This window comes from Homalodisca vitripennis, chromosome 8 (genome assembly GCF_021130785.1).
Source record: "Homalodisca vitripennis isolate AUS2020 chromosome 8, UT_GWSS_2.1, whole genome shotgun sequence".
Taxonomy (NCBI): domain Eukaryota; kingdom Metazoa; phylum Arthropoda; class Insecta; order Hemiptera; family Cicadellidae; genus Homalodisca; species Homalodisca vitripennis.
In genome coordinates this window covers 67,383,583-67,411,511 of record NC_060214.1, presented here as the reverse complement: position 1 = coordinate 67,411,511, position 27,929 = coordinate 67,383,583, and the positions used below count along the sequence as shown (strand labels likewise).

General features: G+C 34.7%; 1 protein-coding gene across 1 annotated transcript; it reads right to left on the bottom strand.

Moving 5' to 3' along the window:
* On the bottom strand, positions 1–27,929 carry LOC124367666. Its single transcript, XM_046824674.1, has 3 exons — positions 27,744–27,929; positions 2,588–2,675; positions 1–300 (listed from the first exon to the last, which is right to left on the bottom strand). Exons 1-3 carry the CDS (start codon positions 27,772–27,774, stop codon positions 3–5), a joined length of 417 nt encoding a protein of 138 aa, XP_046680630.1. The 5' UTR covers positions 27,775–27,929; the 3' UTR covers positions 1–2.

Sequence of the window (27,929 nt, the reverse complement as noted above, 5' to 3'; positions counted from 1 at the left end):
ATTCATATCTGTAAAAAGTAGATGATCAAATGAAGGTACAAACCCAGGCAAGAAGGAAGAGGTGGTAGCCACCTTGCCCCACCCTGACGTTGCAGGCAGATGGAAGCCACTCGGGTGGTATTGAGTCGGAAGCCAGGATGGCATCGGTACTGGATGATCCATCCGGCACTGACTGGCACCCCCGGCACCAAGCGGCATGAAGCACTGTTATCGCCTGGAGGGCATCTCCGCTCATGGCTAGAGTACAATCCGTTGGTCAAGGTCTCTGGAATGAAGCAGAGGTCATCCCCCACCTGCCTTCTGTAAGAGCCATACGGATCGGTTATTCAAGAACAAGATTTTCAGAGCCAGTAGTAAGTTTGTAACGTGTATTTTGATGATTATTTTGTAACTTTCTTGTAATCTAATATATTTTATCGTCATCAAAATAGATGTTAAAGACACACTTAAGTTGTACATTGTTGATGTTATGAAATATCATGAGTGGTATGCCATATAAACGTAATATAAATTTCATCAGCAGATAATCCTATCTATCTTGTGCACACATATACATATTTTAATGGATATTCTACATACTAGATCAGTATACATTTCATACGCCTTGGCTTGTGTGCCACTAAGATCTTCAGAAGGTTGCATAAACAACTGCCGTCCATATACATATAACATAGCTATGGTGGGAAGGATTAATTAAAAGGGGAATGTGGAGTTCACGTTACGCTTAGTCCAGCGTCTGAAATATGACGCTGTTTTCAGTCCTGAATCCTGAAATCTGGAGTCATATCCGTCTGAAGAGATCGAAAAAAGTCGGCAACGTAGAATCTCAAACATCTTAGTGCACTGAATTGTGACAATGACAACACTTCTTCACCTATATTAGACTACACTTGATTTTGTTGTCTAGGTGCTTTTGATGTTAAAAACGATGAAGAGAGCTTCTTCGTGACCGTCTTTTTATCTCGTCAGACAAACATGACTCCAGATTCCAGGAGTCGAGTGTAAAAAAGTGTCAGATTTCAAGTGGAAGATGAAGTTGGAGCTAACACAACATTCACATTGCCGTCATACAGTTCCAGAAAATACCACCACGCAGCGCTAGCGGTAACGGATGAGTTGCTGAACTTGGAAGGAGGGAAAAGTAGTTACCAATGATTATACATTTTGAGCATCATATGTTTTTGTAGATATGTATATTATTTAATTTGTTGTGTTCGTTCAATAGTATTAAGAAATCATTTATAAAAATAAAATGGACGAAGCCAACCTAGAGATATTGTGAGCAACTCTGGGCGAGATGATTTGTAACTGTAATTAACTGTGCTTTGAATAACCTCAATTTAAGTTACTTGTAATTTTAACTTACACATTTAATTATCTTTTTACATCACACTTTATGATACATAACCATAGTGCTTACAAATGTTCAACATCAAATGGATAGAGCAATTAATTTTAACAACTTCATAATTAATAAAGTCAAGAGATCCGCTAATTATAAGTGTTACCTTCCGGCAGCTTAATATTGTGTGACGGCAGTTATACGTTATATACTTCCAGCGTCTTGCATTTTAATCAATGAGGAAAACAGGGTTAGGAACATGATTGTGTAGATTTCACACAATGTGTGGCAGTCATCCAAAATGATTACTCGAGTGATTGCTTTGGCAACCTTTTGAACGGGCTCTGAAGCACTAACTCTAAAGAATTACATTTAAAGTACGCTGTAATTTATATTTAATTGGCCAAAATTGGTGGTGTGTCTCTTTCTTACTACTCATTCTCACTGAAAGGTTAATCGCTTTTCACTCATACAAAAGTATCGTTCTTCCAATTATACGAGACTTGAAATTTAAGTGAACAGAAATGGTCAACTTTTACATAACATGTATTTACTCTAATAATTTATTAGTTAAATAGCTTTAAGATTTTGAAAACAAAACGACACACCGCTGACCTCTATAGTAATAATTAGAAATTATACTGAATTACGTACTATTTAATTATCATCTAATTATTCATTACATAACTAGATTCCAGACAAAAGTACTAAAGGATCTTGGGTTATTTATGAAACAGAGCTTTATAATGAACACAAAAAGTAGATGTATGAAAGGATTGTGTCAATATGCATTATTTAAAATATATGAATATGCGTACTTATCTGTTATATAAAGATTATTCTATTTTTCTCTTAGGGTGATCAATAACATGAAATAAAATAATTACATTAATGGATAGCTAACACACGTTTTAAATTAAAGTTTTAATATAAAGTAGAATTAAACTGAAAAAAGTTTTTGGAATATTTAACAAGGTTGACTGCAATAAATATATTAAATTAAAGAAATATTTCATTACTATGATAGAACAAACACATACTATTTAAACCAGCCATTTGTCTTTTACAAACTGTTTAACCCAGTTGTTATCCCAAAACCTTTAGGATCATATTCTGATGACAATAAATTACGAAAACCGTATGGACTATATAAGCAATGAGTTTCATACTGAAGAGATCCACTACATGAACTATAGATTAAATTAACTATAAATACAAGAACAGTCAATAGTACCTATGACTCACTTGTGTGGGTAGTTCACACCTTTAGAGGCTGCGGTTGAATCCACTTCTTGCAGTGCTGCCAGAACGCATATATTCACTCCTACCAACACTGTAACAAAGAAAATCAAGTTGTGTTTATGGAAGTGCATTATTTCAGTTCGTCTCCATACATTGTGAATTAGGCCCTCAAAGATTTATTTCCCAGGCACTTACAAAAAGATAACTTTGCATTAGACCCTAAAATTCTACAAATCTGAGAGCAATCGATATGACAAAGTGTATTACATGTGCAACTAAAGGAAACAACAATTTGTTACAGGTTTTTATCGACAACGTTAGATACACTAGTCATAATGAAATACTTCATGACTTGTTCTGTTATAATCCAGTTGTTCACTCTTGGGAAGTTTGCAGTCTTTTCTATTTGGAAGTACATAAACGCTGGTCTGGTCAAATCTTTGGAAATATTGAAAAGATCAAAAACGTAATTTATTTTGGTTTCCGTGCCATATTTTACAGAAATTTATTTAATCCACTAAATTCAAAATCCTTTGACTAGAGGTGCACATCCTGGTTCTTCTTTCTTTATTTGTTCTCTTGGCTGAGGAAACGCATCGTTCTACTTGATCATAAAAGGGTCTTTACTCTGCTTCCGGATGGTCAGGATGGGTATGATTGGGGTAGCAACGGCCTCTTCTCGAGATTCCATGGGGAGGTATAACAGGCACTATCTTCATCATGCAACTTTGGAAGAAGAGGAAGCTATCCACTGTTCTAGCCTTATCCAGACAAAGCGAGCAGGGGAAGCCATACTTCCTCATGTTTAGGCTTTAAAAAGCCTTTAAAATTAAGGGAGTACCACCCACTCCAACAATTATCCTCCACGGTAAACCATTTTACCCAATTATCTCGACATTTGCGGTTAGTGATGTGCCGCTCCTGGACATTCATTGGGTTGCCCAACTTTGTGACACGTCGGGTTTTTTGCTGTACCCAGTATAAAGTCTATTTACAGGTGTAAACCTTCTGACTTCTGAGGTCTAGTCGGGTTCTTTATTTCACAGTCAAGAGAGTCTCTTCCTTGATTGATCTTTTTCTAAAACGTGGAAAGTCAGAAATCCAAACTTATATAGAAAGAATGCGAGCAAATGTCGCATTCTGTGTAGCAACGAAATTGCCCTACATAGATTCTCCAGTAGCGTAGGTAATCAATTCAAGAACAATTCTATAAATTTCTTGACTACTTTAACTGTTCAGGTAGATGCCACTCCGAATGGCCTTGGCAAACGTATACAAGTATGTGGTGAAAGGCTTACCACAACGATCACTACGTCCTTCTGAGGACACTTATTTTACAGGAAAAGAGGAGGTCTTGAAGTTTTTGTTCTGGAATTCTGTGTTACAATTTCCTGAGTTTTCACATACCAAAGTGATTTGTTTCCTGCTTCTTTTCTCCTTCAGAATATTTCCATTAGCTATCTGTCAGAGAAGGAATTCGGAGGAAGATACGAGATAAAAATACATAATTTATTTGACGTGAAGATTGTCTTACCAAATGTTCCAAATAGAGCATAAAGGAGTAAAGGAGGCTCGTCGCCTCAAAAGGAACGTTCCTCGAGGACTTCGAGATATGTTCTAGAAATTTCGTACGACCTATGTCATATTAAAATCCTACGTCATACAAAATTATAAAACGGTTGACGATAACTTTTTATCGTTCAAAGGTCGGTCATTATAATACCAGCACACAATGATTCTCTTACTGTTTTAACTATTAGGCCACATACGATCCCTAATTTTAAAACTGGCCGGGAGAAATAGCACTTTAACGGTGTTGATCATTCGAACCAAGCAAATTAAGTTAAACCTGTTTGCCCTAATCAACATACAGTTAGCTGTTCGAAATACCGACTTGCCAAAACTGATTCCTGAGTGAAGAAGGCAGAGTGGAAGCGTGCTGTCAGTAGAAAGGCTGTCATCATACATCCTACAAGATTGAATTCCATCAAGCCATGGGCCTGATTTGCCTATGAATTAATAATTTTATAAATTATAAATCATTAGTATAATGGTGTAACTTTATTAATAATACTTTTACAAAATTTCAATAATGTTTTGTAGGTTCCTATTGGTATAAAAAACTTTTGATTTACAAGCCAAAAGGTAAAAAAATCGAACATATTTTCATTAAATAGTGACACATGTGATGAAGTTACTTTGTTGGATCGGTTTGTAAGACTTTTGTTACGTTCTGACAGGAACTTCAAAAATATGCTGTATCGGTTTATTATTGTTTTAAAATACATGTTGTTAAATGTAACACATTTGTATGATTGTCAATAGAAGCGTTCATTCCTAAGTTCATTACAAAACAGTCAATCTATTAGGTGCCTACGACATACAGTGGTCACAAGGGCTGAAAACTGCTACAGTAACATTGTATAAATTATTTATTTTCGGGCCACTATTGAAGCATGTTATATTCCTGTACATATTTGGACGTGCTAAATATTGTACTTACGTGGGAAGGCTAATTTTACCCCTATTGGCAGATTTAAGTTAATCTGTTAAAAAGATCATTAAGTGTTAGGATTAGTGCTCCAACACACTTCTTACACAAAACCTGTAATAGGTGGAAATACATCTGTTTGCGAGGTTCGTTATATATGGGGTTAACCCAGACTTCGAACTGTTGGGAGCTATATATAATGCGAGCACTATTTAGGATTATCCATTTGCGAAAGGGTTTCTTTAAAAATAGGGCAAACATTTATAGACCAAATAATAACGAGATCTCTGAAATCGCTGGAACCACTTTCAATCTATCAAAGATAATAGTAAAATATTACTAACAGCTACATTCTTATTACTGAGGTTGGGGGACGTGTCCTTTAACAGTGAATATTATTTCTTTATTCTTAGAACTTTTTATTTATTAAATTCGATTTTTTTTATTCGAATTTAAATTTAGTTGGTCAGCAAAATTGAGTACAATCTGGTCTTAAATCTTCTCAAAAATAAAGCACTAGTATCCTCTATCTAGACACGTCAGTTTACAAAAGGTGTCGGAAACATAACATCAATCGCGTCCATATTTTTGAATTTTTGCTTATAATCACTATGGATCCGATAAGCCATCACAGCCCCATTTGAGGGATGAACTTATCGTTGAGGAAAAACAGATTAGTTTGAGAGACAGTGAGAAAAAGGATTTCGATGACCAAGAAAAGATTGTAAAGCCACTCCAACAAACGTTTCATAAAATTAAATATCAAGTGGATACAACCGGTCTCTTGCTTTTAAAACTTCGCCACAGGTAGGATGAAAGTTAATTAATATACTAGTTCATCGGATGAATTTATTATCCAGTCACATCTGTTATGCAATCGATTCTGTACGGTGACATTTCAGATAGAGCTCGATTTCAAAGCGATGTAAGGATCTATTCTGACAGAGCCCCAGGTAGGATGAACGCGTTAATTCTATATACTAGTTCATTCGGTTGATGAATTCTATTATCCACAGTCACATCTGTTATGCAATCGATTCTGTACGGTGACATTTCAGATAGAGCGTTTCCAAAGCGATGTAAGGATCTATTCTACAGAGCCCCAGGCTACCGCAGTTCGAATTTCCTGTTTTTGTTTGCACATATTCTAATGAGTATTTCTATCGTAGGTTCGCATTTGTGCAAGGAAGACACTGTAGAGAGTTTTTAAATCCTATTTCAATATATTATTGTTATATTTCCCAAATTAGCTTTTAATTTTCAAAACAAGTGTAAAATAATTGCAGTGTGTATTACATATATTAGCTATATTTGTAAACATATAAGTAAGGATGCGGTTTCGAGCAACATCGCTATATTCTGGGTTTAAGAGGTCGCTGACAAACCTAAAGAGTTCAGTGTTTTATTCTCTTAAGGAGTTCCTCGAGTTTAATTTTTGACTTCCTTTCAATTTGTACTTACAAAGTTAAGGTATCTCGTTCTTGCTTTTCCTTCTTTGATTATACTTTACTCCATTGTGTTACTTGACAAAACACAATATTTGTATATTTTTTGTAAAACTGTACAAATCATATGTGAAAATAAAGAATTGAATTGAATTCAACACAAATTATTGATGTTCTAAGTAGACGAATAAAAATCTGCGCGATCGGTAGGTAGTATATTTCTGAACCAATGTGTTTGAAACACTGAAAGGTTTTGTTCGTACATCCCTTGGATCAAAAAAAAAAAAAATTTTAAATTGTAAAGTATCTCAGAAAATTGTGATTTTATGCCACTCTCACGCCTACGGGCAACGAGGTACTCGCTTCCTCCCCAGTATGTTAAACCTTGTCCAACCGACTTACATATAAACGGACGTCTGCAGTTTGCGCACATTTATACTTGTATTTAATATAAAAGAACGATTACATGAAATGTTGTTGCTCATGGAGCATGATATTTCTTGCAAAATGTTGGCAGAATTCCAAGGCCAAACCACAATGATAATCATATCCTTATTTATCTAGGCAGCTTGTTATTGGTAATATTTCCCGTTTTACTGTTTAATTTTCCCTAAGCAATATGTGAATATGACTTCAGAAACGGCTATTATAATGCAACCAGACAAAACATATATTAAAGAATTTCAAGCAGTGGTGTGCCTAAGGCGGGGGTTGTCATGAGGGAATAGAACACCCCTCCCCACTCCCAAAGCCCTATAAGATGAAACAATGCACATAAAAAAGCAATCCAACTTGTTTTGAAAACTCAGAGAAATATATTTATTCCACCCCCACTCCACCCCATCCGTGTGGTGTGGTCTTTAACCACATTCACCTCCCCCCCGCAAAAAGTCCTAGTTACGTAAAGAGCTATGTAGGTAAAATACAATTAAATCCTAAATGCCTCAATGAGGTCACTTCCAGTATCAGTCAACAGAATTCGCTAATGTTGCACTATTAACAATAAATAAATCGTAGTACTAGGACTGGCCATTGGATGGTGCTGTGAACTATATCCCACCGTAACTCTAGTTTAAGTTTGACGAAAACTGGTAAAAGATATTAAAAACCATAATGAGCCCTCCACTGGAACACGTTTTTTTAAAATAAAATAAAATGTTAATGCAATTAGTTCCAGTTGTACAACAAAGAGTTAATATTACAATTCAGATTTTGAAGCAGAACGATTAAAATTAGTCCATCTAGTCCAAGAATTACTCAACGATGTATTAGTTGCTGAGTCAATGTTGCCAATCGAATAAAGATAAATATTTGTCTCCAATGACGGCTGACCAATTGTTATTGTTGGGTGACTGGTCGGCCACGGAATCTTGTGAAAGTTATTAGATTTGTTTAAAGCCTTCCAGGATTGAAACATTGGTGAATGTTTATGTGAATGTAAATGTTACACTACATTTATAATGTCATATCGAATTATTTAATTATTATTAATATACCTACAGCACCATAAATTACTTTTATATTAAAACAATTAAGCATAAACAAAAGGGATGGCTACGTCTTTGCATGTATAGAGTTCTGGTGAGGGATCGCAGGCGCACTCACCACCATTTCTTGGAACGTGTTGCCTTGACGCTACACATCACTCTGCCCAGACAAACCAATAAGTATTACATTGACTGGCAAAAATGTGTTCAAATATGTGTCTACTGATAGTGGCAGTTCAATGGCGGATCGAAAAGGGGGGCTTAAAGCTCCGTTCGAGCGAAAGCGATTGTGATCCATTGCATAATCCTTAGAGAAGAATTAGCCGCTGAACTGCACGATATATTTAAAATTGTTAAATTTACAAGGAAATAGGATCTGATCACTCATGTTTTATTCTACAGTGGTTCTGTATAAACTACTGTAGAATAAACCTTCTAGGGTTATAGAACACCCTATAAACTGTCTATAGAACACCTTTCTAGGGTGTTCGAGCTGAGACGCGAGATATATATTTACTAGAAGGATAAAAACCATATCATTTCCGGTAAATTTATGCATAACAACTTCCCGTCGAAGATAGCTTTTCATACTGAATTGTTTGAAAAGTTGAACATACTAATTGCAAGAAAATAACACAAATATCTTAAACCTGTCAGGCAAGGTGGAGGGTTTAAAAGAAACTCGATTTGTGGAAGGTTGTAATGGTTAAATGTAATACACTAGATTTTCTGCCCTGAAACAGTTTATTGAAGAAAGATCTTTCCAAACTGAGTATATTTTAATGAATACCTACCTATCAACGAAGCCAACTTTATAATGTGGGTATCAAATCCATTTAACAAAGAAATGCATCTAAACGTTGAACAGAGTGAAAAACTGTTTGAATTCCAACAGATACTTCGTTATACAATTATTTGCTAGAGTTGGGTGTAACGTCGAAAAACGTGAACCTGCAAATTACCAGGAAAGCGTTGCTTGTGTTGATACCCTTTTGCTACTCCCCAGCTTTGTTAGGCGAACTTCTCAGCCGTGGTAGTCAGTCATCAAATCAAAATACAGACCAAACTTAAAAATTAAAAAAGAAGTTTGTGTTTTGCTGTTTCGAACATGTGTCCAGATTTTGATTTACTAATTCAAATACTCATCCTTTGCATAGACTTTTAGAAAATATGTCCGATTGGCTTGTATGAAACTTCAAATGAATATGAAGAACTGTGATGAATTTGAGTAAATAGCATTCTGACTAAAACTGTAATTTTAATGAAGCAATCATCGCACTATCAAAATAATATTCGAAATTTTAAACACTTTTATTTTTCTTACTTCCCTCTATATATTGACTTGTACAACTCCAAGCCTAATAATAATACAACAATAGCATACTTCTTTAACAACCAGTAATACTGAAAAGTACATAGTTTTACATAATTTATTAAAAACAGGGGTTTTACTTGATATGTTTTATGATGGCTAATTTACAATAGGCATATAGTAAAAAATGTTACCAATGTGAATTATTATGTGAACTGTAAAATCACAATAACTTGTTGTTATTCTTTCATAGATTCTATTAAGATAAGCTGAGGGGATGGGGCGCCGCGGAAAGTAGTGCAAACGAAAAGGGAGCCTTGAGTTCAAAAAGTTTGGGAAACACTGATTTCGGTGCTATTAAACACCTGATCGGTGGTATCCGATAGGTGGTGACCAGGATCTGTTTAGCTCGCCTTGTATAGATTTGACATGACGTATGTCTGCCATAACTTAACAATAGCAAAGTGAACCGTGCTGGTTTTGCACTGTTGCACAATGTAGAGGAGAATCGTGAAACTGACGCAACTTTGACTTCGCTTCTGTCAAGCCAACTCTCTCAGGACTCGCATCGTCATGCATCCCGAATATGATCTTTCGGAAATGCCTAACTGTCGAAAGTGTCTAAGGGAATCGAACTTTTCAAGAATGAAAATTATCTTTATAGGGACACAGCAGATATTGAAACTGCATTTCATGATCAAAGGGTACACAGTCAAGGGCATGCGCAGTAAACGCCTAAGGGTCCTAAATGGCGAGAACCTCCTCACAGGTCACCGCCTCATTGAGGAAGGACAAACCAAGTCTCCAAAGAACCGACAAACCTGCTGGAACAGTTTTAATAATTAGGTTATAAAATCATGTCTACAACATCAATAGATCTGTGACAATGGTCAATAATAATATTATCCTTGTTGAACAGATCAGTAATAGTTCTTAGGCGAAACCAAACATAGAACTTTTACAAAACCAAAGCGAAATTTTACGAAACAAAAGTACTTGTGAACATTTCCACCAAAACAATCGAGTCTCGAGGTATCCGTCAGAACGTAACGAAATTCTTTACTGAACTGACTAAAACATTTCCCCGGATTCGTTAGTGAAAATAGATGATCGATAGCTCAAACTTTGTCTTTTTTTCAATGCTTTATGAACTGGAAAGTTTGAGGTTATGCTCATGAAAGGAACTCAAAATGCTGTGAGACTAACTTGCAGTATTGGTAACATCTCCCGACTAACCCAACGTCAATTACTGTACAAGAAAGCGTTGTGGTGTTTGCGCAAATAACGGGATCAGCAAAAGAACCGTGTGTGTGCTGTGCCTGCCCAGAGGAAAAAGTATTCTGTCCCGTCAAATCCATCGACGATTTCCACAAATGTTTTAAAATTAAGACAAAATGGTGGTGAGAGGAGTTATACATATATTGTAAATATTTTTTCAGTGGTGATAAACCATAAAAACCATAAGTTTTTCATTTGTATTATCGAGTTTTTCGGAGCGGCCTACCCGGAACCGGGCCGGAAACTCTAACGTCACTTATACATGAAATGAAGCTGTAAAATGCATATATTTAACCAAACTAAGGATTTACACCACTATTCAGAAAGTAAAACACACACAAACATTTTAGCTCCTAGTAAGAGGAAGGTGAACTGGAGCTAAACTCAACATTCACATTACTACATTTAATATTAGTAATTATTGGTAATGATTTGAATTTTATTTGTAACAGCACAATGTAGGCTAATTACAGAATATGTAGACTATTAAAAAGAACTAACGCGGTGTTAACAGTAGACTACTGAATCAGGAATCAATTAATATATTATAAAATTTACCTGAAGCAAATAAATATAAGCGCCCTTCGATATAATCACTGTTGCATTTAAATGTAACTTGACTCAAACCAGCTTCAATTGCGTAAAACACATCAAAAAGTTCCTCTATAGTTTCTCATGACAAAAGTCACATAACCTCAAAGTGTAACTAAACAATATCTGAGCAGATGGAAGTGAAGGTGGCAACAGTCGGTTTACTGCATACGCGGTTAGGTTAGGTTAACTATGGCTGGACTTGACTTTAACTAAACGTTAGTTAAATGAGGTTTAGATTACGGGGAAAGTCCCCAGTGGTTTAAACCATCAGTTAAACACAACTACGGTTCAGCTGTGTTGGTGACAACGGCCCTTATTTACATTGATCATTGTTTGTTGAAACGTCAGCCATAAAGACGCTTTTCTACTCAACTATACAGACAGATATGTATTATTAGCAGTTTCGCTTTAACATCTGTTAAGAAAGATAGCCTTCCACGGTGATTATTTCAAGAACTTTTGTGAATTTGGTAATGACGTAGCGTAAACAGGAAAACTTAGATATTAAATAGTTGTGAACATGTCATAACATGTTTTGAGGTGTTTTTCATTAGGTATTTATAAACACGAGTCATTGAAAGTTATTAAAACACTCAGAACACACAACATTTAACGATTCAAACAAATGTAATAAGCAGAAGGATAAAACTTGGCAGACACGTATATGACTTATGAGCACGATCCGGTCGGCCAGTAACGGATAAGCTGAAGGCTATAGATGTTACGCCTGTTACGTCATTCTTCTTTCCTTCTTCCTGATGCGTTGTTATCTTGGAAATGTGTAAGCCATATTTTAAAATCCATAATAAAGTTGTCAAATTACCGAACTTTATTACTAGTGTAAAAGCTCCAGGCACAATTGTTTATCCAGTATATAAAAGAATTCTGAGTGCCAACCACTGATAATTCGAAATACCGACACCAAATATAAATAACAGGATGAGGACAGATGAAGGTAAAGTGATTGTGATATCTGTGAGACGGATGTCTCTAGAGAAGACTGATGCATCTAATATTTATGTCCAGATAATTTCGGGTCCTGATCCTTAATGAGGACTCGTAAGTTGAACATTCCTGATTGCACCATACCTTCGGCCAGATTAATCTAAATAATATTTTTTTCAAAAAGCGGCAACCTATCCAGAAATTGTCTTTTTCCTCGCCATCGAATGTAACTCTCCAAGTGTCCATATTCACTTTGGTCTTCTTGGGCACAAATCTCTTCACTGCCCTAACTCGTTGCGTTCTTTCACAATAAACAGACAAGGAAATCTCGGTTGTGAAAGGGTTTAAAAGGGTTCGGAAACAAACTAGTTATTAACGGCCGCAAAAACACATTCTGATGATGATGAGTTCAGGGAAAGTATCAGTTTTGGATCCGAAACCATTAAGGCACACAGATCGTTATTTTTTCATTTACAACAAAACCGAGTTTAAAAGAAAATACTCAAGCAAGTCATTGAGAAGGCTAGGGAAAGTAATGTTAAGTTTAATAAATCTAAGTTCCAATACAAAGTTAAAAGTGTAAAATACTTTGGTGAAATTTATTCACAAGGAGGACACACTCCTGACCCGGACCGTGTTAGAGCTATCAGTGGGCTTCAAAACCCCAAAAAACAAAAAAGAATTGCAAAGATTATTGGGGGTTTTTAAATTTTTTTCGTGATTTTATTCCAGACATGGCAGAAGTAACGAGTCGTCTAAGAGAGTTGCTAAGGAAAGATGTTGCGTTTTTGTGGATGCCGAAGCATCAAAAAGCTTTGAATAACTTAAAAGTAGGGTGATCAGTAGTGCACCGGTACTATAGCTCATTTTGATGAAAACAAACCAATTGTGTTACAATGCGATAGCTCAAAAGACGGAATGGGTTACGCTCTTATGCAAAATAGTAAACCGATAATGTACGGTTCAAAAAGTTTAACGGATACTCAAATAGGTTATTGTTAAACTGAAAAAGAAATGTTGGCAATTTGTGAAGCTGTGAAAAAGTATCACCATTTTCTCTATGGTAGGTCTGAGATTGAAGTACAAACGGACCACAAGCCGTTAGTGTCAATAATGTCAAAGAATGTTGCAAAGATTCACAATAATATATTGCAAAGAATGAGACTTAAGCTAATGAAATACAATTTAAGTAATTTATGTTCCTGGTAAACATATGCATGTTTCTGATTGTCTCTCTAGGTCATATTTAAAAGATAAAGTTTATGATGATCCTGAATTAGTAGAAGTAGTTCACACGTTAAGTAAAAATTCCCAAGTTTCAGAAAGTAGGAAATCTGAAATCCGCAATGAAACTAAAAATGATGAAACTCTAATAGATGTAATTAAGTTTATTCAAGAAGGTTGGCCTGGCAAACAATGTACACCTAACCATGTAAAATTTTACTATCAGTTGCAAGATAGGCTATCTCTTGATGATGGTTTATTGTTTTTAGATCACCGAATTGTGATACCTATGTCATTAAGGAGTAAAATTTTAAGTCTTTTACATGAACCACATATGGGTATAGAAAAAACTAAAAATAAAGCGAGAATGACTGTTTATTGGCCAAATATAAATGTGGATATCGAACAAGTTGTAAATAAGTGTACAGTGTGTGAAAAAACATAAGGCTAATAACATTAAAGAACCTATGATATGTCACTCAATACCTGATTTGCCATTTGAAAAAGTTGCTGTAGATCTTTTAGATTGTAAAGGTAGGCTCTACCTTGTTTTAATTGACTATTACTCTAAATGGCTAGAACTTAAAACACAAGCAAGCATCTGAAGTTGTCTTAAAGTTAAAGTCTATATTTTCAGTTCATGGTGTTCCAAAAGAAATCTGTAGTGACAACATGCCGTTTAACTCCTTATGAGTTTATAAAGTTCACTAAAGAATGGGACATGGAATGTATTTATAGTAGTCCTATGTATCCTAGATCCAATGGTATGGGCTGAACGAGCAGTTCAGATAGCTAAGAGCATTCTTAAAAAATCAAATAATGAAAGTGAAGTATTTGTTTCACTCCTAGAGTATAGATCTACTTCTGTAAAAGCAACAGGTCTAGCACCTTGTCAAGTTTTAATGAGTAGAGTATTAAGATCAAAAATTCCAGTAAGTACAGATGTTTTGAAACCATTGTTCAAATTGATGTTAAACAAAGAATTTTAAAATCACAAAATAAATATAAAAAGTTACTATGATAAGAGTTCTAAAGAAAGACATAGTTTCATAAGTCCAAATGTAGTATATAGAAAAGATGGTGTTTGGAAACCTGCTAAAATTCTGGGTAAAGCTAAAGGTCCGAGGTCTTACATAATAAGATATGAAGATGGTAGAATTCTAACAAGAAATTCTATTCGTCTTAGACAATCATTCAATGTACCTGTTTGTATGTATGATTATAATGATCTTTTTGATGAAGAAATTGTAGGCCTAAACCAAAATGTTAATAGGCCTAACCCAGCTCAACCAAATGTAAATAACCAGCCTAACCCAAATGTACAAAACCAACCCAACCCAATCCCACAAAATGTAATAAATCCAAACGATGAAAACGTTCTCTACCATTCAAGAAGTGGTAGACCAATCAGGCTTCCAGAAAGGTACCGATAGGCTAAGATCTTTGATAAGTAAGACAAACAGAATTTGAAATTCAATTAAAATTAAGGGAAAAGGGTGATGTTGTATATTTAATATAATAAAATATTTGTAAACCCTAGTTAATTAGGGTATCACTTAATATAATAAAATATTTGTAAACCCTAGTTAATTAAGGTATCACGTTGGTATCACTGAGAAACTAACGGATATGAAAAGGACTGTTAGAGAGATCCGGTAGTCGATGTATCAGTGTGAGATATACAATATGTAGTGTGCTAAACTATCCTAATAAATCAGTTATTCTTAAATGTGTGTTTTATTTAATAAATCGTTAATCCCATAATAGAAGAAGGAATCTAACAATCAATGGGAACATCGATATTAGTAGTTGGATAAAACAATTATGTATTTCCAGCTAATCGATAAAGTTTTAACCGACTATTCTGAGGTAGCCTACCATAGAAATGACGTTAATACATAACGATGGCTTTTAGTACTTGCTACTTTAACGCCAAAAGTCCAAGCAGAGTAAATGTGAATGGCAAATGTCCTTCAGATGTAGTATTAATGTACTCGCATCAAAATATTATGTTGATGCTGTCCATCACAGGGCTTACAGTGTGGTGACATACGTGACTCAGTAATTAGATGATATATCAATTGTCCATAAAAACTGTCTTGTCGGTACGGTTAATGTGTCTCAAACGTCAGGTAAACGCGTGCAAGAAATCTTTATACTCCATGTCCAAATAGAAACGGAACATATTGATATCAATGTTCGAACATGGCTCAGTATTTTCACGCCCAAACATGTGAATTACCCTCAGCCCTAAACAGATAATCGATACTAGGAAAAGAATCAGAACTAGCGGAAAGATGTCACCCGAGCTTTATCAAGTTTGTCTCTTATAATTTATTAGAGTATAATATTCAATAGAATATCTCGTTTTCTGTAATCTAGCGTTCTTTTAGAGCAAGGTATCAAGCCTGGTCAGATTTGCTGTAACCAGGTTCTCCCTCTCACATTACTTCTACGTAGAGTAAGAGTTTCTACGTAGAATTTTAAATACAAAATCAGCCTATTTCAATTCTGTTTCCTATGGTAGCACTTACCAAAAATTACTGGATAACTTCACCGAATATGATCTCCAGAACCGAAAACCACCCCCGTTCAAAAGTGTGTATACATGAAGGGTACAGGGGAAGAAGGGGAATTTAAAAAAAAATTATTGTTGATCTATTATATAGGTTATGTGCTGGAGTTTTAAGGCCATAAACAAGACTGGTTAAAAATGGGTAATGTCGTTAGATAAAAATATAAATAAAATACCCATACAGGTGAAAAAGGGGAATGTCAGGCCATTCAGGGGACGTTACCGGCCAAGAAGGAGGAATGTCAGTTGTGAGTCATGCCGACACGAGTAAACACGTTTTGATTGTTACTTCAATGTGATGCCTTGTGTAAGTTAGAGGTTAGTTTGTTTATATTACGTACATAAAGTGTTTCACGATGAAAAGTAACGAAGAAATAAGTGATATAGAGAGTGATTGTGATGTGCGTAGTGCAGTGAATGTAAATCATTCTCAGGCAACTTACAAGAGAATGAATTTGAACTACCACACTATCTTTATGAAGGTAAGAAACAGCAATTACTTGTATCATGATGCATAGTCAAATAAAATTTTTGTGTCAGGACACTTGTCCTAACATACCATGATAAGGAACTCGTTTTTTACAGCATTAATACTCTATTACACATTTTAAAAAGTTAAATAAATAACTAACAACATAAGACTGCGTCAATTTTATATTTTGTATATTGTGGTATCATCTTTTGGAAACCGCAAGTATTCTGTGTTTGGTTTTAGGTTTGATTCCTATTTCCAAGGCAAAGTTTGATGACGTTGTGCACCTATCCAGATTCTGCACAAAGAATGCCGAAGAGTACTTCAAAGCATTACCTCATGCTGAATGAGGGCCTGGAGCACTGTAGTCTTAACCAAGTAACATTGTAACTCAATAATGTTCTCATTTTATCAATTAAATTCAAACTGTATTAAAACAAGTTTTGATTTAACTCATGACATTCCCCCTTTTTAACCAGTAAAAGTGTATTATTGACATAATTCTTTAAACAAAGCGTTCTAGTGAATTTCAAATGTCATGACAACCTACAAACCATATGGTAAACATATCAAAGATATGTTTTTAAAATTAATATTACATAATATAATACAACATACCATTCATATCAGTCTTAAAACTTTAAAAATGTTCCCCTGTAAAATTAGTTAAAAGTGACATTCCCCCTTCTTCCCCTGTACCCTTCATATATTATTTAACTTCAATAAACATTGAATCACAAAAAGTACTTGCTCCGCCGGGACTCGAATCCGGGATCTCTCACTTGCCGGGTGAATGTGCTACCATTACACCACAGAGCGCTTACTTTTTACGATTCAATTATTTTGTATTTGGCTGTTTCTTTCACATATGTGTTTAAATAACCAAACTAACATATGATCGGGAGACCAAATGCCTGTCAAATGACTTTTATTTACGTTTATTAAATTTGTATAAGTGGAAATAGCCTAATTTAATTTAACTTCAATAAACTATTACGATATATTATGTAATTTGGCTTGTATAAACGATAATTGTCCCATCAACTTCAAAAAAGTTAAACAAACATTGATCTTATAAATATTTTGGCTAAGTTCGTTAGCAGGCTTGGTATGTAATTTCTTTTCAATATGGCGGAAGTTCAAATGTAGAAAAATCGACAACTCAATTATTTATAAACCTTGGAAGAAATAAAGTATTCTTAAAAGCTTATAACATTTTCCCAAACCTTTTCTAATGAGCAGTCTTTTTATTATAATAGGTTTTAGAGATTTGTTGTATATGTAAATTCCACGAGAATAAATTTACAATATTTCAGTTGCCACAAAATCATCTACCTATTTCCTCTGTCTACGATATAACTAAGTAGCAAAGGACCTGACAAAACGTTACGAAATATGTGGCGCATAGGCGGACTGATAAACTACAGTTTTCTTTTGGGCCCTAAAACCATTAGAGCTTTTCCTTAGTCCAAGAGGAACATACTGTATGTACCAAATTTCGACCAAACATACCAAATTTTAATGTACCAATTTGCTATCAGACCTTTCTATTAAGTCTCATCGCACAGATGGACAGACGAACAGATTGCCCTTTAATATTTTGACCGCAAAATCAATAGCCTTTTCCCTTGGAACAAGCGAAACCCTTATACTAAGTTTTAAGCCTTTGGGGAATTTATATTAAATCTTACCGCACATACGGACAGACGAACAGACAGACGGATTGCCCTTTAATATTTTGACCGCAAAATCAATAGCCTTTTCCCTTGGAACAAGCGAAGCCCTTATACTAAGTTTTAAGCCTTTGGGGAATTTATATTAAATCTTACGCACATACGGACAGACGAACAGACAACTACACTATTTCAAGAAGGCCCTGTCGGGTCCTTAATGATGCTGTGATAGTTCATGATGCGTGCGTGCATCGTTGAAGTTAACCATAGATTACAATAAGACCAAATTGGTCATATTGTAATCTATGAAGTTAACGCACTCTCCAAGATCCTAACCGTAAATTCACTATAATACCATGCGCTGTTGTTAACACGACAAAGCCAATGCATACACTACTACTTCAAGTAAAGAAAAATAATGTTTTCGTTAAATCACAAATTTTGTGTTGAAGTTAACGCACTCTCCAAGATCCTAACCGTAAATTCACTATAATACCATGCGCTGTTGTTAACATGACAAAGCCAATGCATACACTACTACTTCAAGTAAAGAAAAATAATGTTTTCGTTAAATCACAAATTTTGTGTTGAAGTTAACGCACTCTCCAAGATCCTAACCGTAAATTCACTATAATACCATGCGCTGTTGTTAACATGACAAAGCCAATGCGTACACTACTACTTCAAGTAAAAAAAATAATGTTTTCGTTAAATCACAAATTTTGTGTTGAAGTTAACGCACTCTCCAAGATCCTAACCGTAAATTCACTATAATACCATGCGCTGTTGTTAACACGACAAAGCCAATGCATACACTACTACTTCAAGTAAAGAAAAATAATGTTTTCGTTAAATCACAAATTTTGTGTTGAAGTTAACGCACTCTCCAAGATCCTAACCGTAAATTCACTATAATACCATGCGCTGTTGTTAACATGACAAAGCCAATGCGTACACTACTACTTCAAGTAAAGAAAAATAATGTTTTCGTTAAATCACAAATTTTGTGTTGAAGTTAACGCACTCTCCAAGATCCTAACCGTAAATTCACTATAATACCATGCGCTGTTGTTAACATGACAAAGCCAATGCCTACACTACTACTTCAAGTAAAAAAAAAAAGAAATTGTTCGTTAAATCACAAATTTTGTTAAATCTTACAACCAAAACTTACTGTTAAACGTGTAATAATAAATCTTATAAAACACACAACAAAATTATTAAACCTGTTTAAATTATTAGAATGCGACATCCCTGTAGCTATACTACACGTAGATAACAACTTTACTGCGACTCTATATATTCTGTCTGACTTTCTTCTGCCCTAGTAAGACTTAGAGTAGAAAGCCGTATGACGGTTTCTCCAGTCACTGTACTAAATTAGATCCAGGTCTGCCTCCATTCCTTCCATTTTCTCCCATATATGGGAAGAGAAATCCTCGAAGAATCGATATAAATATTAACGAAAAAACAATATAATCTAAATGTAGTGTTTTACGTACAATAATATTAACGAAGGCAGACCCACCTCATTAAATTTATTTTGTTTGTAATTTTAATTTTATATTCAGGTCCTTAAAGGTGTAAAGTGAATCAAAATTGTTAAAACGTGCGTAAAGAAGGCCTAGAAACTTCCTACCCATACAAAAACTGTCATAATTAATCTAAAGCTAAAGTATTTATAGGACGACTAAGAAGGTTTTAAATGAGAATTAGAAACACAAATCGGAAATTTCCAGCAATACTATAATTGGGCTAACATTAATATGCAAGTTTTTTCTTGAGTTAACTTATAAACTTTTTTTTTAATTTTTTTTACAGGAGAGGATATTTCTTTTTTAAGCCTCATTCTGCCCGGCCTCATGGGTTACTGGCCTGTTCGAGATCGTATCAAATAGAATAAGGAAGAGAGTCGATACCTCCTTTTAAGGTCGTTGGTACTCATAAAAAATTGTACGGTCCCACACAGGACTTGAACCGGCTCCGGCTCTATCTCTAGAACAGATCCTAAGTCCGATGTCTTGTACCCCTCAGCCATCGGCTTTTATATTCTTCTGAAATGTATTTTAATGTAGCAAATAAAATTGCTTCAAAGTGCACAAATTAAATTTAATATATTATATTTACCATAGACAAAAGCTCTAATCCTTCCTACATACACGGATTAAAATTAGATTTACCGTATCACATAACCTTATTTGATCAAATTTGACTGAATTCTGTTTAGGATGAATTTTGAACCATGATTAGAAGTCTATAGCTAGTCTCGAATTTTTAGGTAGAGCGGTGAACTGACATTACCTGAGTTCTAAATCCGTCGATGTAAAAAGCCTGGACAACTTTGTTAAAATCATTAACATAGTCAGCACTAATTTTGGCAGAACAATCTTGATTAAGAAGCTTTATCATGGTTGTTCAAGATGTAATGATAAAATGTGTTTTATCATTAAGTCATGTGTTTATCATTAAAAATGTGTGATAAATCTCATCTATCACATTTCATTCACAACTGCTTGATGAAGCCTAATTGAGTTTGGTTTACCCAAACCTTAATAGTGTGGTCTGAGGCCGGCCTTAGCTTGCGCGGGGCCTGGAGATAACATTTTTCAAACCGTCTTACATCCCCCCTCCCGCCAATTATAATTAAAGCTAATACACTGCGTAAATTCAAATGTAATATTGATAACAAGAGAGAATATGATATAATATTATTTATTAACTACTATTAAATAACGTTTTGAAATAAATTTGGCTGTTAATAAATGAAAACAAGCTTACGATTGGGGAATCTTTCTATTGTAACATTATTTGCAATTGTAGACTAAATAAACAATTTCTAAAAAATTTTTTTGGCTGGTTTTGAAATAATTACTGTACAAAAAAATGTTTCTTCCGGTTGCGACAAACAAATAAGACTAAATATTGTGTTTTTGTGCAGTATATGCTAATATACAAACTAACAACACTATTACACTAGACTGCTTCCTGTTATAGTAGCAGTTAAGTTACAAAAACTCTGTTATTATTGCATAATTCCTCGGGCAAACTCAAGTACTATTTTTGGTACGGGCCCTTTGAAGCACGGGGGCCCATCTGCCTAGACCCGGCCCTGCTTAGAATTGCCATGATGATTCCATCAAATCTTAATCAAACCTACTTTCTTAGCAAAATTTGAATAGACACCCATGAGGGCACCCTTATAACTCAACAAAGGTAAAAAAGGACCGAAGACAATACAATGTTAATAACTGTGCCAAAGACACGAATATCCCAGTGTTCTTTTGCAGAACTTATGTTTCAACGAGAAACGCCTATCCGATCCCAAAGGCCTGAAAAATCTATGAGTGAATACGATGTGATTGACAGTACTTATAAATAGATAAATGACTTCACTCAGTGTCACCAAGTGCGATAAACTTTCCACTCGTCGATAGTTGAGACTATCCACGGTGACTTACTCATTATGGGAATCCCACCTTTGGGTGTTCTCTCGTGTCATCCGCGGGTTTCACCACACTAGGTTCGATGCGTATCAGTTTTCAAGCTTGGATATTTCATCATCCCGGGTCGTGAAGCTCAGCTTTGTCATGTCCTGAGGAGATGGAAACGGTATTTCTTGGATTTGGAATTTCCTCATATGAAATTGAGACTAACAGCCATTCACGAATTGCCGATGGGAAGAGTGGGAGGGTCAGAGTATTTCAGGATGGTTGTTTTTTCGTACTTACGAAACAGTGAAGTAAAGACGTACTTATGAACACCAGCAAATACAAATTCAATTTCAACATCCGGGCACAATTCAAAATGAGACAATGTTTCAACATTCCAATATTTTTAATTTTTTAATAGTTAAACGTTTTTGAATATACACAAAACTCAAAAGCGAAAGGTTCAGGTATTACACCATTTGAATAGCAGATAGGCCTGCCTCAATTTACGAATTGAATATAAGCAAAATCAAGTACAATAAAAGATTACGGTTTGAAAATAGCTGATATAAATGTTTTAATCTCTAAAATCAACAAATAAATTTAACAAGAGTAAAAGATTTGTCTAAGTAATTTTCAAACTACATCCAGTCGCTGCACTGTCGCTTCTCAAAATGAAATTATATTTATTTACTGATACAGTGGTAAATAAACGAGTTCAACATGTTTTACAAAAGTCTAAGTCTGTACTTTTATTAATAAACTAATTTAGTCTCAATAAACCTAATATACAATATTTAAAAAAGAACGTTCAATACATGAAATTAATTATAAATATAAATTAAACATTGCGTTTATTTTGATAATTCATTTTTAATTCAATGCTAGATTGTAATTACTCCTGGTAGTAATAAACCAATAGAAGCTACATTAATTTACAATTTAATTCGCAAATAAGTCAATCCTAAATAAACATCACACAAAAATCTCTTGCAAACTTCAAATCAAATGCAAACTCTTTTCCCCAACCAAAAAAAAAAAATAAAAAACACAGTAAAAAATGATGTTCTGTTATGATAAAGAGCTACCACTGCAGACTATGCAATTTTCGCATGGCCAGATTCCTGGTTGCCTACAAAATTTGAAAACGCAAAATCAGCGCTTCTATTTTCTGGACTTACGGAATTTTCTAATGGAGCAGCAGATTAACCATTGTTGACAAAAACAGACTCTGTTCCTCTGTCTACTAATAATTTTGGAGCCGAGAGCGTCAGCTGCGCTAGTTTTGGTGGAGGTCGAAATGAGAAGGTATCAAAAGGGTTAAAGATACAAAATCATAACTTGTTCTAAGATCATATTTTTCTTATATTGACACGTTTAAATCCAATCGTCAGACACGTAATAAATGTTAGCGTAACACTATACAGACTCTTAAAAGCCGATATTCAGGCTCTTAATGTAGTTTTCTGGATGTGATATAACTATTATTTATTTTTCTGGTGATCGTTTTTAAGTGCATCAAGCTAGGAAAATTATAATCTGAGAAAAAAGTAATCGCTTCATATTTTTAACCTTTCCGATACCCTCTCTTTTCAATCTCCACCAACACTAGTAAGGCCGATGATTGGTTAGTTTCAACGAAAATTCCACTATTAATATCAAGAAAATCAGGTTGTCTGCCCTGAATAAGAAATGGAAATTGACTGTTAGCCCCTGGCCTATAATGATCCTTATCATGGTGTGGCTCTAAACCAATAATTGAAACAAAATGAGACGGCTTTGATGGAGGCGACGTGAGGACTATGAAGTCCTCTCTTACTAATGAACCTACAATGAATAATTCTTCAAATCATACTAACATCTAAAACATTTTATTTCATTTATTAAATTTAGATTTAATCTTCCTGAGGGCACAATTTTGTACCTGCGTATTACTTCAACAATGTGGATAGACTCATCTTGTCTTGGAATCGTATTCACCCTTAGCAGTAGGTAGGGGTTGTGTTCGATTCATTCATGTTCATCAATTGTCTCAAAGCAAGATGGCGGCAAGAGGAAGGTAATATTCTGTCTCGTACATGTCCAGTGCCGAGCTAAATGTCGTATTGGATTACAACCAACAACCTTGACCGTATCATGTTATGCAAAGTTCCAAAAGAACACGTGGTTGTCGGCATTAGCGCATCCCGTCTCACAACGTTGTACGGGAAAACAGTGTACGGGTAGCAGTGGCTTTATCTGGTGCTGGTTGAATCGTTGCATAGAACATTTTGACACTGATGAAGAATGTCGTAAGATCATAATGGTCTGGAAAATGGACGATGACATTTTTCTATTACAGAAGACCAGATTGCGAGGAAATTGCCTCTGCAATTTTAGTGCGAGATTGCTATTAATCAAAACGGTCAATCTTTGATTTTGATGGTCTTGCAAATATAACTTAAGAACATCGTCTTTTCATTGTTCAGAGACATCTGGTCGTCTGAAAGGGTGAAGTTTTTCATGAGTTGGGCTCACATCTTGGGGTAAACCGTACTTTAATTGTTTAAGACAGCCAAACAGTCTTATTGTGTGTTAGAACATGACATTCACAGCCGCAGAGGGGTGAGCACATACACAAATATTACACCCCATCCCAAAATCGTAGGTACTAATAATTCCAATCTTTCCTCTCGTATTTCTACCCTGTTAAATAACGTAGGCACACTGGAAATATAGGTAAAATATCAGGACTGCACAGGTCTTATGATAGAGGACTCAAGTTATATAAGTGTTTTAATGTCTATTTTGAACTTGTAGAGTTTAAAGCACCTCAAGAAGTCTACTATATAGCCATGCAAGACGAATAAAGAGAAGTACAATACACACACACACACACACACACACACACACACACACACACACACACACACACACACACACACACACACACACACACACACACACACACACACACACAACACACACACACACACACACACACACACACACCACACACACACACACACACACACACACACACACACACACACACACACACACACACACACACACACACACACACACACACACACACACACACACACACACACACACACACACACACACACACACACACACACACACACACACACACACACACACACACACACACACACACACACACACACACACACACACACACACACACACACACACACACACACACACACACACACACACACACACACACACACACACACACACACACACACACACACACACACACACACACACACACACACACACACACACACACACACACACTGCATACATACATATACATATTACATATATATATATATATATATATGTAATATATATATATATATATGTAATATATATATATATATGTTATATATATATATATATATATATATATATATACATTTATTAAATATGTGTAAATGGCAATAGCCTAATTTAATTTCAATAAACATTGAATCATAAAAAGTGCTTGCTCCGGAGATCCGGGTTCGAACCCGGATCTCCGGAGCAAGTACTTTTTATGATTCAATGTTTATATTGCCATTTATACAGATTTAATAAAATGTAAACAAAAGTCATTTGACAGGTATTTGGTCTTCCGATCATATGTTAGTTTGGTTATTCAAACGCATATGTGACAGATACGGCCAAATACAATATAATTGAATCGTAAAAGGTAAGGGCTCTGTGGTGTAATGGTAGCACATTCACCCGGCAAGTGAGAGATCCGGGTTCGAGTCCCGGCGGAGCAAGTACTTTTTATGTTTCAATGTTTATTGAAATTGTATATATATAAAATTTATATATATATATATATATATATATATATATATATATATATATATATATATGTACAGCTTTTTGTTAATGCTTAATTATAACTATAGTCTTTCTTGCTCAGTCGGGAAAAATTGCTAGATTTTGTGACAGCTAAAATATTACGAACTTACTCGTATATTCATACGATTTACAAGTATATAAAACCATTATCCAGAAAACTGTTTGAGATAAAAAAGTGTTAAACCTAACAAAAAGTTAGGAATGTTAACACAGAACAGTTTTAACATAACACAAACTAACACTGCGTGTTGGTCTCGAACAATTTTCGAGATGATGGTTATATAAACATTTTATGGTGAAATAAATTTTATTTCAAAAGCACCAAGAGTAATTTTTAGAAGACTTCCCAATTTAAAAAACAAGTTGGTTAACACACGAGTTCCAAAATCTATCAACTATACGAGAAATGGATGTGATATGTGTAAAGAACTACGATCTGGAACATGTAAAATTATGAGTTCTTCAAGAGAATTCAATACCAGTAATACTGGAATGGCCTATCCTATAATTGGCAACATCTACTGTAATTCTAAAAATCTAATATACCAAATTAATTGCCAGATTTGCTCCAAACAATATATTGGCCAAACATCTAACCATTTAAGAATCCGTATAAAAGGGCATAGGTTTGATATTTTCCATAAAGATAAAAAACCCCATTGGCAAGACATTGTCTAGAACATAAACAAGACAAAATTGAGGAGTGTTTTACAACAATGTTTTACAAAGAAATGCCCAACTACCACCATGCCCTGATGAAAATTACAACAGATTAAAATTAAAGCACATGGAGCAAGCTCCAAATCATGTTGAAGACAAAAAATCCATTTGGTCTAAATTAATGATAACTTTTACATAATTTTTATAGATTAAAAATTTATAAAAAATTACAAGTTTTATTCCATTTTTTATAAAAATCAACTGTTCCAACAAGATAAAATTAGAAAAATTTCACGTCAGCTGGACTTTATCAAATGTTATGCACTGTGTTTAAATTTGGGTTTTCTTGATTCTTGTTTACGTTTTATAGTTTTGTATTAATTTATATTTAAAAACTTCCTGAAGACGGGGGTAAATATATATATATATATATAATACGGGGTGTTTTCGCTCTGGGAGTCATGTTCGGTGAAGTTAAGCAGAACATTTCGCTAAGTGATACTATGAGAACATTTGCAATGATTTTTTATATAAAAATAGCAATAACATAGAACTGCAAAATACAAAAAGAAAAATGTTTATGAAATTTCCTAAAAATATTCCACTAAATTATTACATTAAAAGTAAGACACAACTAAATTGCCGGATTACAAAAATATCCTTTGCAACTAATTGCACTAGTAATACCAAAATGTTATTTGGGACAAGAGAACATAGTAATTCGCCATCTACACATTGCTGTACACAAAAAACAATGCAATCTCAGCATCATGAATCAAATTCTTCATGAGTATCATCATTAATCTCATAAGAACCGATTAAATTAAATGATACCCTTCGTAAAAAGTACGGACACTTCGTTAAAGCGCTACTAAACTATGAAACTTAGTAAACTGTCACAACTTCGCACTTTGCTTTGTAAAATTTTAAATGATAAAGATTTTAATTGCCATTTCACGTTTTTTAACGCCCAGAGAACGTCCCACTCAGGATAGGGAAAACAGTTTTAATGCAAGCATATGTTGAGTTTGTTATCAAAATAAATTTATTTAAACTGCCTTAACTTCATACGGTTAAAAGTTATGAAGATATATCTTTTATTTTTCACTATCTCAGGGTGTAAAAATTGCAAAAAAATAATATTTTTTAATTCATTGAAAAGTAGAAACCCTTGATAGGAAGTGTTTTTGTGTTTTTTTGAAAATCTTAAATGACCTCTTCTGCGTAAGGTAACATTTTGAACTGAGATTTGCGGCGTTTTGCTAGGTTTAAATATACATTTATTTGGATTAAAATACTCGACTATGCTACATTAAAAATGTTTAACCGATTCCTCGATACAAGCGTTCTAAATATGGAAAAACGCCATGAAACTTAACAACTTTGGTACGGTACGTGTGTTTTGTAGCTACAACAAAGTTTCATACATTTTTAACAAATACAAATAAAGAAACTGGAAACTAAGATAGACTGCGTTCGAAAATAATATAAATATATTTACTTTTATTACATGTGGTGTTTATTTATAGTTCCATTATCGTCATTAAAGGGAGAAAAACAAGTAGAACTGTGGCCATATTTTTCAGTGACGCACTAGAGTTGTCTACGTCTTTCTCTTAGAAAGCAGACTTCCGCGCGACAAAATGGCACTTAATAGTTTACACGGTCGCGCAACTTAACCATAACACAAGACAGAACCGACACTTACCTAAAACTGAAACCGCGAAGAGCAGAGCCATGACTGAAGCCCGTGGCGTGCTCGCTGCGTACAGGCAGCCACCATGATTAATTCTGCTGTCGGTATAAGGAAAAACACTCAGTTCATTAAAACACAGGCATCTTGATGTCCCGGCAAGTCTTACGACTCAGGAGGGGGTCTTCGACTGGTCTGCTG

What these genes read in the sequence shown, in the direction of transcription:
- LOC124367666 (XM_046824674.1), bottom strand. Translation starts at nt 27,774, where the DNA reads ATGGCTCTGCTCTTCGCGGTTTCAGTTTTAG. An exon ending in CTTCGCGGTTTCAGTTTTAG is followed by an intron (nt 2,676 to 27,743) that starts GTAAGTGTCGGT and finishes TCTTTGTTACAG; the next exon opens with TGTTGGTAGGAGTGAATATA. An exon ending in GGTGTGAACTACCCACACAA is followed by an intron (nt 301 to 2,587) that starts GTGAGTCATAGG and finishes TGGCTCTTACAG; the next exon opens with AAGGCAGGTGGGGGATGACC.